Here is a 13,802-nt window from a genome sequence, read left to right as displayed (position 1 = left end):
ATTTTTCTTGTATATTTTGTTTGTGCATGTGTTGGGGGGGGGGGGGGGGTAAAACTTGGAGGCATTTGGAGGCATTTTGAGCAAAAATTTGCCAATTTATTTGAGCCCTGGTTTTCTCATGGGCCCCAAAATGGCCCTGTGGCCCAGAGGCTGACTCCTTGTGGCAGGCAATGAAAAACATTCAAAACATTACCATTTAAAGCCATTTAAATATTCTTTGAGCCACAGCATAAACTAATACAGAAGAACAATTCCTAACCCATGAGAATCTCAGCAGTTACAACCTCTGATATTTTCTCCTGTATGGAACACATTTTGTTTTAAAAGGAAGAGAATATACAATACTGTTTATACAGAACTACATTTATTATTTTACAGCCAAACTAAAAAGTTTTAACATTCTCAGTGTGCAAAATACAAGTTTCCATGTGATGGTTTTAAACACAGATTGGTTTTTTAAATATGTATATATTTTTAAAAAACACCTAGTAAAAATGTTCAATTACGTTCCAGAGGCATTTTTCGTTTTTGTTTTCGAAAAGGTTTAGGAGAAGAGGGACAGAACACTCCCTGGCATTGCTTAAGAGATGAAGGATCTGCAACAGAAATGGATAAAGTCTAGCAGTGGAAAGAGAGAGAAAGACTTTTCCTTCATAAGCTTCAAATTATAGAAACATGCAGAGAGCTGAAGTTAATCACAGCAAATAAGAACCACTCAGTTAGGAAACACCTCTTCTCTTTCCTGCTCTTGCTTTTTCAGTGGCAGGGGAGATGAGGATGAGTAATGTGGAATTACTGCGTCTTACTGACTTAAATTCAATAATCAGTATGCAGGCACTGAAAGTATAACATGCAAAAATTAAACCAATTTTTCTGAACAGAAATAGCTTCTTTCTTAATCTGACTGTCAAGCTAGCCCTGACCCTCCAATAGCAATGGTATTACCAAGATGGGGTGGTGGTGGTGGTGGTGGTGGTTGTTGTTGTTGTTGTTGTTGTTATCATTATGTGATACACTTGGAATACCCAGAATCTGATCCTCCAGTAGCAATGGTATTACCAAGATGGGGTTGTTGTTGTTTTGTTGTTGTTGCTATTATTATTATTATTATTATTATTATTATTATTATTATTATTAAATATGTGATACAGTTGGAATACCCAGAATTCCAGTATACTCCAAATTCCAAAGCTGTAGACATGAGTGGCTGAGATAGCAATACTTTGCTTTCTGATGGTTCAACATACACAAAATTTGTTTCATGCACAACATTACTGAAAATATTTACGAAATTATCTTCAGACTTATGTGCATAAGGTGTATATGAAATATAAGTGAACTTTGTATTGAGGTTTGAGTTCCATCTCCAAGATATCTCATTAGGTATAGGAGGAAGACACAGATGCTTCTATACATGTAGTGGACAGCAGACCACAGCATTTCATGCTGGGTAGGCAACAGGGCTATTGGATGTTTTTCTATTCTAAAGTCTTTTCAAAGGGGTCTAATATCTGAAAATGTGTCAACTGGTCTGGAAGTGAATTATACTTCCCTAGAAGGTGTGTTTTGAATATCAGAATTTTGATGTAACATTTCTGCAGATTCAGTTACCTTTTTATATTAGTAGGATCAGAACTGTCTGTGAATTTGCACATTTTTACATTTGGACATCATTTGGCAGTATGATACCTACTTCAAGCTAACTGGTGATATTATGGAAGAGGTAAGTTCTATCCTTGTGAATATCACCCTCAGGGTGCTTTAAACTTCCAGGAAGTGTAAAAGCTGACATACCAGGTTAAGTCTCTAGCATAGTTGAGGTTGGGTTGATATGTTCTTGCTACATGCAAAGTCAGCTAATTAAAAAGTCTGACCAGATCATCCAATCCATCAATGTCAATGGAACTATCAGCCCTCAATAAAATGCATACCATTCAACAGGAAAAAAATACAAAATTTGCCATATGCTGATGTCACAACAAGATACAACTAATCTGAGGCCTATACACTACTAGAACAATCTTTACTACAAAACACAGAGTGGTAATCTTTATCTAAAAATTTCCTACGACTGGTAGTTTAATGTGGTCACATTTCAAGATAGAGTTCTGAAATAGTGAGTTCTCAGATCTTATTTGCCAGGCCAATATTTATTTATTTAGTTTATATTCTGAATTTATGCTTGTACCAGATTCAAGTGGCTTAATATACGCTGCACATCTCTCAGCAGTTCTAAACAACTTGCCACTGAAAGATCTGTACAGCTAGGAAACAAATTTATTTGACTTCTAATGTTCATTTCAGCCACAACCTCATTTCAGTGAGATCCCAATGAACAAACACAAACCCTAACCTTTTAAACCACCAAGAAAAGTTTTAGCTAACATCTATTCATAATTCCATTTTTCTTTTAAAGTCTGAAAGGCATGCAGAGGGATAAGAGAAATCCCTGGGAGAGATTTGGAAAGAAGTCATGTGCTTTTGAATGGTGAACAAAAAAAATGATCATGCAGAATCTTATCTTTAAGTTACTGCACAGAACTCCAAGTGGTCTTTTCAACACCAGCAGGAAGTATTAAGGATTAGTCACAACACTCAGGAAATGATAGCAACCAGAACAAGCATCTTACAGCAAGAACGGATCAGCCAATGAGTGGGTGTAGCACTGGAATGTTGAAATGAACTAATGACAATGTAAAAGAGCAGAAAAGAAAAGACAGTCAAAACAAGCTAACAAGAAGCCTTTGATTATATAGAAAGAAAGATTACTTGACAAAATCCAACATCACAAGGTAAAGGAAGGTATGATGCAATGAAATTTCCTCCCTTCATTCTGATAAATCAAGATATCAACATGATCGGCTAACTTTCAAGGATAAAATATTACAGTTACAAAAGACATTCGGCTATTGAAAAGGAATGTGAATTGAAACAACCATCTAGACATATGCTTGTCAAAGTAAACAATCCTCAATTTATCAGAGAATGGTTTTGGACATGCGTTGGCCACATATTGATTACTCCTCTTTTGTTTCCACAACCCAAAGCTGTGTTTTTATCAAACCCAGATTTAATGTGCAAATAACAAAGAGGCACCCAAAATATTGAACATGACATAGGTCTTGGGTGGACATGTAATTGTACATATAATGTCAAACACTGTACAAAGTAAACTTTGGTTTTCACAAACTGTTACATGTAAATGCTGAATGACCCTAAAATTCTAACAAAACTGTGATTTCTGGACACTTTGCCCTTTTCTCCCAGAACTGGATAAATGCAGTTGGATTGTCTATCATTTTGTGAGACACCTTCAAAATACACTTATTGTCTTAAAACATACAATTTACAGTTTAGTAATCTAACAGCACATTTGTTTAAAAACGTTTTCATTGTAATGTGTGGTTGTTTTATGGTTCACTTGAATTCATTTCTGAGCTTTTCATGATAATGCCGCCACTCCCCTGGGGCTCACAGCATATCTATATATTTATCACAAACATGCTTTAAGTTATCTTGTTGTTATTGTTGTATGTCTTCAAGTAGTTTTTGTCCCATGGTGCCCCTAAGATGAAACCTTCATAGGGTTGTATTGGCAAGATTTGGTCATAGGGGGTTGACTCTGCCTTCATTTGAGGCTGAGAGACTGTGACTAACCTAAAGTCACCCAGTGGTTTCTATAGCCAAGTGGGGATTCAATTCCTATTCTCAGGAATCCTAGTTTGACACTCAAACCACAACAACATGGTGGCTCTCACTAACGTGTATGAATTGCCTGTTATCTTTATAGTCAGCCCTTCACTGGGAATTTCAAGGTCCTCCAGTATAACTCTATGGTCGACTTTCACTGGAAGTGGGCCATAGAATCACATTAGAGGACCCACAGATTCCTCAAAATCTGCTGTCTCTAGAAATCTCTAGGTTCTTCAGCATGACTAGGGGAAGTTGCTCATTCCTGGAGGAATTAGAGGTTCATAGAGATAATATTTTTATCAGATCCGTGAATAAGCAAATGCACAAAAATAAAGACTACAAATGCGGAGAGATGACTATAGTTGGAAAGAGTTCTTAAGGGCTAATTATATATTCACCAACATGATCTATCCCAGTGACCCACAAGACAGACTACCTTCCTTTAAAAGCTTTGCTTGTGATGTGATGTCAACTCAATGTTTTTGACATCAGTAGATGAAAAGACACATGCAACATGACTTTTAGATAAATCAAATATAAATCCAGTGATAAATTGAAAGCATTACATAAATACTATAATTGACTTGGTTGCATGTGAAACATTAGTAATACAGTGAAAATAAGAATTTAAAAGCACTTCTACTTCCTGTTCCTTCTGCATCAGAAAGCTACAGCATGGCATCGTTCCCACTTGGAGGTCTCTTTCCCTGAGTGTGTGCTCTGATGAACTATGCACTGCATAGAACAATGGCATTAGAGACACAGAAATGGTGGGCCAGATGCATTGGGTCAACATGTGTACTTTTACAACAGTTTTTGTAAAGTTATTCTGTGCTATAAGCCCATGTTGAAGTTTTACTTATATCTGAAAGGGGGAAATTTGCTTAAATAAAATATTTCACCTCTTAGTAGATCAGGTCTTATTCTTAAGTACAAACAAAACTTTGTTTTGGATTTGTTGAGGATAAAGGACTTAACTTCAACAGGAGTCCGTGCATTTGTATCTCGGTAAATTTAAATAGAGCAAATTTTCGAGGAAATTGACTTAGCAAGAAATCTTTAAAGTCTTGCTGAAAAAAATTGGAATCTCTTCCAAAGAAAGGTGCTTATGGCAGAGATTTAAGAACAGACCCATTCAATCTATCAGTTTTTTAAAAAGAAATCCCTGTTTAAAATCCATGTAACATAGTCAATATACTAGTAATAATATCTGCTTGTATGCAAGTCTGAAGGTTTTGGAAGGTATATGGATCATCTTTTGTGGCAAATAAACATTTGTCCAATAAAATACCATTCAAGCAAGTGAAAACCCACAGAAAAGACCACACAGATAAAACTGGTATCAAGGATATTATCTTTTTATCAGCCAAAGGCACAATGGTTTCTATTTCGGAAACTGAACGTTGGTGATCCACAAAACCCTTCTGAGTGTGTGTTAGGTCGTATAAGCATGCTGTGGAAACCATTTTTAAAATAGCTGCTCTCTACAGTACATTGAAATATTTTTGATGTCGCAGTTAAAGATAAAGCATATGGTAAAATACTGGATCAAAAAGAGCTCAAGTACCATTCTCTCTATGAACGGCAACCCATAGAAAAACAATTTAAATTAATTGTATTGCTATTATCAGTACCAGATAGGTTTATGCTTAGAAATGTTACCTTGTACACCTTCAGCACACTTGCATAGTGCCCAAATAATTTGAAATTCCTGTGCTTTAGGTTTCTGTTTTAGTCAACTAAATGTTGAAATCTACATGTCTAATGCTTCAGCCTTCGAGGATGATTGCGAGTGCTTATTATCTCTTAGATAATATATTTTTTATTTCTATCAGGCTCTTTAAGTGAATTTTCAAGTGAATTCCAGAATCTCTCAATATCTCCCTCTTTGAATTAATTTTATATATTAATTATTCCAACATAACAGTTCAATTAATTATTCCAATAACTTAAAATTACCAAAGGAATTCTTTAAGGGAAGTTGTAAACACAAGCTTTTACTTGTTTGTTTGTTTTTTAAAAAAAACAACAACAGACATTCCTCTTCAGTATCAGCTATATAGCATACCTCATGGATAAAATTACCCCACAAATTAGGGGAAATAAATATAAGCTAATGCTGTGCTTTAATTTTAATTAACTAAGGAGTCTAAAATTTGCTCTTTGAATTTATTCATAAATATTACACAAAATGCCCAGTGTTTACAAAGGATATATCAAAGAGAAGTCAATAAGAAGAAATGGGCTAGTGGTATACATTTTTTTAAAACTTAAACAAAATCTATGCAAGTAAACATCCTTTGTAGCCCCAAAGCAAAGATAAAGCAAAAGGGAAGGGAGGGGGGAGGGGAAAAGTATGTGCCATATTCAGTTTTCAAAAAAAACCTCCACATAGTCAACATTTTTATGTTGCTTGAGAAATGTCTGAAAGGACTTTCTTTCACAGTCTTTAAAATAAGGAAAATAAAATGTAAACCTAAAGAAATATGTGGTCATAACTGGAAATAGATCCATGTTTTTAAAAAAGCAATAAACTATAACAAAAACATCCTTCATATAATCTCCTTGGTCTGAAAATGAATCTGGACACTGACCTTCATGAGCCAATAAAATGAAATGATCTCAGGATTGCACCATGATTATCAAATGGAACTTTGGCTCATTTTAAAGCACTTACTGAATTGAAATGTCTACCTTTGTGCGTATACATGTAACCAAAAGGCTGTTTGTTTTGGAAATCTGAAAGGCACAACCAAAATTAAGAAGAACTTATACCCTGAAGAACTTCTTCACCAAGTCAAGCACATTCTCACACGACAGCTCCACTTCCCGGTAAATATGGGCAAGTAACTCTTGAAGCGCAAAAAGGAATGGCATACTGAAGCTTAAGAGTTCATACAAGTACGTATAGTTGTATGCATTGTCCCTGAAATGAAGTCTGGTAGCGTGCAGGACACCATGCATCCAGTTAGAGAGCTGTCTTGGAAGGTGAAGCAGATCCCTTGTCACCTTAAGAGGCCAGCTTAGAGTTTTCTTAAAGAATGAAGGCAGGATACCTGGGGACCGGTCTTCTGAGCTGCTACTGGCAGCAAAAGCACATTCTGAGGTGGTTTCAGATGACATAGGTTCTTCTTGCTTCCACAATTCATCCTTTAAAGAGAAACAGCTTAACATTGCATTCATTGCCATCATTTGAAATCTAAGAACATTTCTCCCTAAGACTAGCTGGAAAACAAGAAGGATTCTAGATTGCTGTTAGTTTATATCACCGTTCCAATCCTAAATGGTCATATTTTAGCTTGGATGTCTCCTGGACATGCACCAAAGCAAGAACATTCACTAATAATATTTGGGAGTGTGCATAGTTTTCAGAAATTCACTAAGGTTTAAACAAATGGTGACACAATGAAAACAGACAAAAAGTCCAGCTGCCATTCCCCCCCCCCCAATGCTCTTTAAAAACAATATGAATAAAACACAACAACCCTGGATGATGCAAGAAAAGGAGCAAAGTGGCATATGCACATTATGTTTGATTACATCAATGCATATTTGTTCTTCCGCCACACATTTCAGAATGCTACCATGTGTGGGGTTTTGCCTTCCCTTCCTCCTTCTGTCAACAAATGTGCAACAAATACATTGTACTCTTTTATTTGGATTAATAAATACTGCATGATCAAGACCTTGTGATACAGATGACATCTTTGTCATTTTAAAAACATTGGGGGGGGGGTAATAATAATAATAATAATAATAATAATAATAATAATTTATTTGTTCCCCGCTACAATCTCCCCAAGGGACTCGGTGCGGCTTACATGAGGTCGAGCCCACAATACAACAATAAACAATAACAACAATGATACAAAACAATAAATAAACTCATAAGCAAAAAATAAGCAATAAACATTAACAATAACACGACGCGTTTAAAAACCTATGGCTGGGCCAAATGTAATAATTAATTTTTTTAAAAAATAATGCTGGGCATGACAAGGTGACATGTAATTGGGATAGAAGTTTTGGAGAGGGAAGAAATGTGCAGACAATCTTAAATCATTAATAAAGTGCGTTTAGGGACATATTGCTGGGAGTTTCCTTATTCTGGGAAGGCACACTGAAACAACCACATTTTCAGTTAAGAAAGTTGCATATAATTAAAAATATACTAAAAAATTATGGCACTGACCTCTCTATTAAAAACAGTAAATCCATGACAAATATAATCTGTAATCCCTTCCAAATGAGTATCCATGTTGGTGTATTACAGGTAACAAAACAAAAGATGTTGGGTTAACTCTAACAGTAGTAGGAATTTTTCCTCCAATTGCACTGGTTGATGCTGATGATTTTCCTTATTATTTAGATTATAGCAATTTTCTGAAAATTTCTGAAATTATATTTGGCCAAGACTGATTCATGAATGTGCATCTCACAGCAAATTGATATATAAGAGGGGTATTTTTAAAGTAAGGTCCATTTTGTTGTAGACACTAGTAGTTCGTGCGCATACTGCAACGAGCGGGTGCGTCGTGTACCGGCATGCCTCGGGAACAACTGTGCTCAGTTTCCACTCTGTAGCTAACCTGTATGGTTCTGTTCTGTGCTTTAAAAATGTTTAAGACTATCAACTCACCCGCTGCATGTGAGGTTCGTTCAGTGATACGGTTTTTGTCAGCAAGGAACCTGCCTGCTGCAGAAATTCATCGACAGATTTGTGAAGTGTACGGTGATACTGTTATGAGTGAAAGCAAAGTGCGTAAGTGGGTATGACAATTCAAAGATGGCCGTGACAACGTCCATGATGAGGACCGCTCCGGTCGCCCTTCTTTGATTACAGACGATTTGGTTATCGGAGCAGGCAGCAAGTTTTTATGAAGAGGGTATTTTAAAATTGGTTCAGAGGTATGATAAGTGTTTGAACAAACTTGGCAACTATGTCGAAAAATATAGTGAAGTATGTACTTTCTGAAAATAAATTTACTTTTTTGAAATAAACTTTTGTTGTGTACTTATGTTCAAACGGACCTCGTATAGATAGATAGATAGATAGATAGATAGATAGATAGATAGTGTTTTATAGATAGATAGAGAAATAGAGTGTGTTTGGGACAGGGTCCAAAATCTTACTTAGGTCTTTGTTTTGATAGTCTTAAAGGCATCGCAAAGCCCTTTGTTGTTTTCTCTGTACTTTGTCAACTTGTCAATGGCAACTGCATTTCTAGGTTCTAATCACTAGGCTTAAACATTCACCAACGTCACAATACACATTTAAAATTTCCTTAAAGTCTATTAAAGATATGTGGTTGAGCTTACCATTGAAATCTTAGGTTATAAGGAAATATCCATTATGTGTGATGACAATGGGTAATCAGCAATCTTTTCCACTCCTTAAAGTGCTAAAAGATTTCCTTTCGGATGGATCAATATGGCAGGGATATCACTTGAGTTGCCAAGGGGCACATGAATCAACATGAAGTGCACACCTCTTTCAATGAACTGGAATGAATATTTAACTATGGTCTTTCACCCACTGCAAAGGTTTTTTTCCCCTTGGGGCGGGGGAGAGGGAGGGCTTGCACACAATTAGAAATATACACACCTTTTCATGACTCTTTAGCATGGTTCTTCTTTTTCTATGTGTATTCTTTGTTTTACACTGTGCAAAATGGAGCTTGCAATAAAATTTATCTGAAAGACAGAAACAATAAGATGTTTTGGCTTTTCTTAATCAAATGGAGTCAACGAACAATGGTATGATGTCTATGTAAAAGGGATCTATTCATGTGTCTTTAATAAATGCAGCTAATGACTCTTTCCTAAAAAGAACTCATCTGAAAGAATTTCAGCATGTATTTCCTGACAGCCTGTTTTCTGTTTATTTCAGATGAATACCACCTAACTGGGATGGAACTGTGCTAGGGTATAAAGGTCTTGTCAAAAGCAGCTAAAATAATTTGTAAAACATTTTTGGATGGTGGAGTTGTTTTAGTCCTCATTCAATTTTAGGTGAGAACTGGGATCAGGAATAGATCAAAATACTTTGGGTATTAGGAATAAAGAACAAAAGGATGCCTTATCCATTCTATGCATAAAACCCAGATGCACCAACTCTTGTATCTTACTTCATCACTGGTAATAGGTCAGCACTCCCAACTGCACTTGAAGATAGGAGGCTAGCTTGGATAGGTCACCTGACATATCCAACACCACTTTCCTCCCATTTTCTGTTGCTCCACACCATGATATCCCCTGAGGCAGTGCCCTTACTTTTCCTAATGATGTGGCTGGCCCTGGATGTAGAGAAGTGAAGCACCTAAACAGTCTAGACCCATATTAAGTATTTAGTCAAGGATGCCCTGGTCTTGAGTCTGCAAGTCTTGAGAGGACTGTTGGCTTCTGAAGGTCTTTCCTTCATAGAGACACCATAACGCAAATTTGACTTTACTGCAATTAACACCAACATATTAAGTGGATTGTTGATGGAGGAGGAGAACCATATCCCCAGTGATGGCATTCCAATGTTGTGTTCCAATGTTGCACTCCAGCTGGAGGTCAGCTGTGACCAGCAGTGCTGTAGAATTTGAAGAGGCACGAATGGAGGGCGAAAGAGAGAAATGTGCCAAGAGGAAGGTGCATCAAGCCAACCCTGACGGGGACTGCCTTCCACCTGGAAACCAATGCCCTCACTGCGGGAGAAGATGCAGGTCAAGAATAGGGCTCCACAGTCACCTACGGACCCACCGCTAGTACACTGATCCTGGAAGACTATCCTACTCATACAACGAGGGACTGCCTAAGTAAATTGTGTTACCTACCTTCCTCTGCATCAAAGGCATACATTGCTAGGCGGAGCGTTGTAGCACATATGGCACATTTGAAGCATTCTCGGTGGAAGAAGTGGCCTTCGGCACTCAAGCGCTCCATGACGTACACCCTTTTCTTGCAGAAACAGCAAACATCGCTCCCACCTATTGACTGAGGAAATTCTTTCCTCAGAGAACCCTGTTAATAAAATTATGACATAGTTATAATTTTTTGACTAGAGAGTGTTTAATGAAAAAAATATTAAGGAGACCTCTTTGGATTTCATTTGGGACCACCCATGGATATAAAAATCTGTGGATGTTCAAATTCCATTATACACAGTGGTGAAGCAAAATTGTGGCAGAATCAGTGTTTGCTTTCAGGATTTATATATGTATGTATGTATATGTGTGTGTGTGTGTGTGATGTGGGTGGTAGAATCCATGGATGTAGAATCAATAGATATTGAGGGATGACTGTATAGGACTGGACCAAGCTTTCCTGTCTCTTGAGGCTAGAAACAAAATGCACACACACATACCCATTTTCTACAAGAGGTGGCAAAGGAACAAGTAAAAACGAGGTGGCAGCAGTGACACCCATAAGAAGGTGGGCCAGAAAAGCAGCAAATTTGCTGTTTGCAGTGCTTCACACTTGAGGGCACCTCACAATGACTAACACCAGGCAAAATCAAGGGATCATCTGAATAATCCATCTCACACTATGGATGTATCAGAAGGAAGTCCACAAGCCAGGGGACAGTGGGAGAAACCAGCTTCACTCCATTACCATGGTTGGTTATGGGCTGTCATCCCACAACGTTTCCGGGGACAGGATTCCTCCTGTGCTGTGCTGGGCCTCTTCAATGAGGATATGGACAGTCACTCATATCCTCAGGTCTCCCTGTTAGTGTGTCACTAGTGTGCTGTCAGGATGCTGCTGAGATAGATCCCAGTAGAGCCCTGCTAGAAGTAGCCCTGCATCATATGATGGGCTCTGGTGGACTCCATTCTGGAAGCGTGCCGGCAGCATGCTATGACAGGGAATAACCTTGTCTGGTGAGGTTGTATATGACTTATAAATGCAAGGCCATCAAAACCAAGCTGAAAGAAGCTTGGTAGGGGAGTGATTTTTTGTTTTATTTTCAGTGCATGCTATCAACATGCTATCAACAGTGAATGCTTCTGCAACAAGTGTAGGACTAAATACTGGCTGTACAGATCTTTGCACTACACAGGACAAAACGGGGTAGGCAATGTGTGACTAAGATGCTGTTAAATTACAGTTCCCATCAGCCTCTTTGATAGCTAGTGATGAGGGTTTCTGGGTACTGCAGTCTAGCAACATGTTCGCTGACAGAAGAGATTAAGGCAAGACAAACTCTAAGAGAATGGTGCCCAACCCTTGGTGGAACAAGTACAAAAACAGCAAATAATTTAGGATATATTTGCTTGATTTATTAAAGCTGCACAATATGAACCACAGTGGTGACTCTAACTGATTTACATGTTATATTAGATCTCTGGGATATTGAGGTTTGAACCCCTGTCCAGCCAGGGAACCCTTGGACAAGTCATTTTCTCTCAGTCATAGAGGAATATAAGAGCAAACCTTGTTTGGATACATTTTGGGGGGTGGGAGCTCTATGATATAGCTGCCATAAGTCAGACTTAGCCTGAAGGCATATAACAAGGATAATCATGGATCACAGCAGAGCTATTCTAACTCATTCACCCTACACTTTATAGATATGAGAGTGACTCACAGGGATACTTCAGTATCTTTAATAGAAATAGGATTACACTCATTTCTATGGTGAAGCCCAAGAGCAAATCTTTCCAATGGTTTTAATAAAATTAGATCATAACATAATCAAAATTCACATAAAAATGAAAAATCTTCAACATACAATCATACATATATTTACACCTCTGTAAATATTTACATAATATCTGGGTCCTTCCTTTCATTCTTATTTGTTAATATTTTGTATAATGAAATGCATCTATGTTTCAGAATAAATATGGAAGAGAAAGGGAACTCCCAAGGCAAAGACAGTCAGAAAGTAATGTCTAGATTTTAAAGGAGCTATTTACCCACAGAATACTATAGCAGTCAGCCCTTCTCATTTGCAGATTTAACTTTTGCAGATTTGATGATTCACTGGATTATGGATTTGATTATTATACTCTCTCTAGGAATCTCTAGGTTCTCCAATGTGACTGCCTGATCTGACCAGATTGTCTGGAGGGCAGAGAGATTCCTTGACAGGTGTTCTCTCCAGATTTATAATTCATTTCTTTCCACTTTTGTGAGGGCTCGGTGTCCCAACCCCCATGGAAATGGAGGGCCTACTATAGAACCAATATAAACAGGACTTTTATAAATGCCAGTTTTTACCCAAACAATAATTTTGAATCTGCCCTTTCCATTTTCAGGTATCAGCCCTCCAGATACACTAGATCAGTGGTCCCTAGGGGTTTTATCCTACAACTCCCAGAACTCCCAGCCAGTTTACCAGCTGTTAGGATTTCTGGAAGTTGAAGGCCAAAACATCTGGGGACCCACAGGTTGGGAACCACTGCACTAGGGCTAGATTTGTTCTCAATAGCCAAAATTGATTCTTTCCTTCCTGAAACTTGAAACTTTGAATAGGTCTGGCTTATGGCTCCCAATGGCTCAAGATGCATTGCACTAGCAGCTGCACATTTTTGAAGAGCACACAACAGTGATGAGGGATGGCAGAGACAATCCTCTAGCTCTGGCCAGTTTATTTTTCCAGTGCTATCTTTCCTTCATGGCTGCAGGGCTTTTTTCTTCTCAATGCAGTATTATCAGCCCATTCACACGACGCAATCATAGTACTATGATTACACTTTAACTGTCATGATCCCACCCTACCAAAATCTGGGATTTGCAGTTTAGGGAGGACTGTTTAGAATTTTCAGCCAGAAAGATCAAGCACCTCACCAAACTATAAACTCTGAATTCGAGCAGGATGTAACCATGGAAGTTAAAGTGGAAACATAGAGCTATAATTATAGTGTGAAAGCTCAGGAATTAAAACATTACGTCCATTGATGATGGATCAAAAACTGTTTGGGGGCAATAGATAATCTTCAACTGAACTTCATAACTACAGTGAAGATTAAAATAGGCTGAAGACTAGTAAGATGTAGAAAATGAAGCACAAAATATAGTTGAACTCAGAATCCAGCTTACTAACAGCTTGAGAAAGCTTTGTCCAGAATATGCACATTTTGGAGATATAATTTCTGTAGTACACTGTGATCAATGTG

The 13,802-nt window shown here is 37.7% G+C and overlaps 1 protein-coding gene across 15 annotated transcripts in view; it reads right to left on the bottom strand.

Annotated features, from left to right (window-relative positions):
- Positions 1–13,802, bottom strand: part of MICAL2 (microtubule associated monooxygenase, calponin and LIM domain containing 2) — a 171,903-nt gene that overhangs the window by 61,475 nt on the left and 96,626 nt on the right. For 9 of the 15 annotated variants that reach the window (XM_067462654.1, XM_067462655.1, XM_067462656.1 and 6 more), the window contains 4 exons: positions 10,515–10,701; positions 9,299–9,387; positions 8,333–8,431; positions 6,750–6,843 (listed from right to left, as the gene is read on the bottom strand). In XM_067462654.1, coding sequence (XP_067318755.1) covers positions 6,750–6,843; positions 8,333–8,431; positions 9,299–9,387; positions 10,515–10,701 — 469 coding nt within the window. Of the gene's footprint in view, positions 1–347; positions 6,844–8,332; positions 8,432–9,298; positions 9,388–10,514; positions 10,702–13,802 lie in introns of those variants that run through there. The other 6 variants (XM_060766856.2, XM_067462657.1, XM_067462665.1 and 3 more) reach the window with 5 other exon arrangements.

Source organism: Anolis sagrei, chromosome 1, assembly GCF_037176765.1.
Source record: "Anolis sagrei isolate rAnoSag1 chromosome 1, rAnoSag1.mat, whole genome shotgun sequence".
NCBI classification, from domain to species: Eukaryota; Metazoa; Chordata; class Lepidosauria; order Squamata; family Dactyloidae; genus Anolis; species Anolis sagrei.
This window is presented reverse-complemented; position numbering and strand designations above follow the sequence as displayed.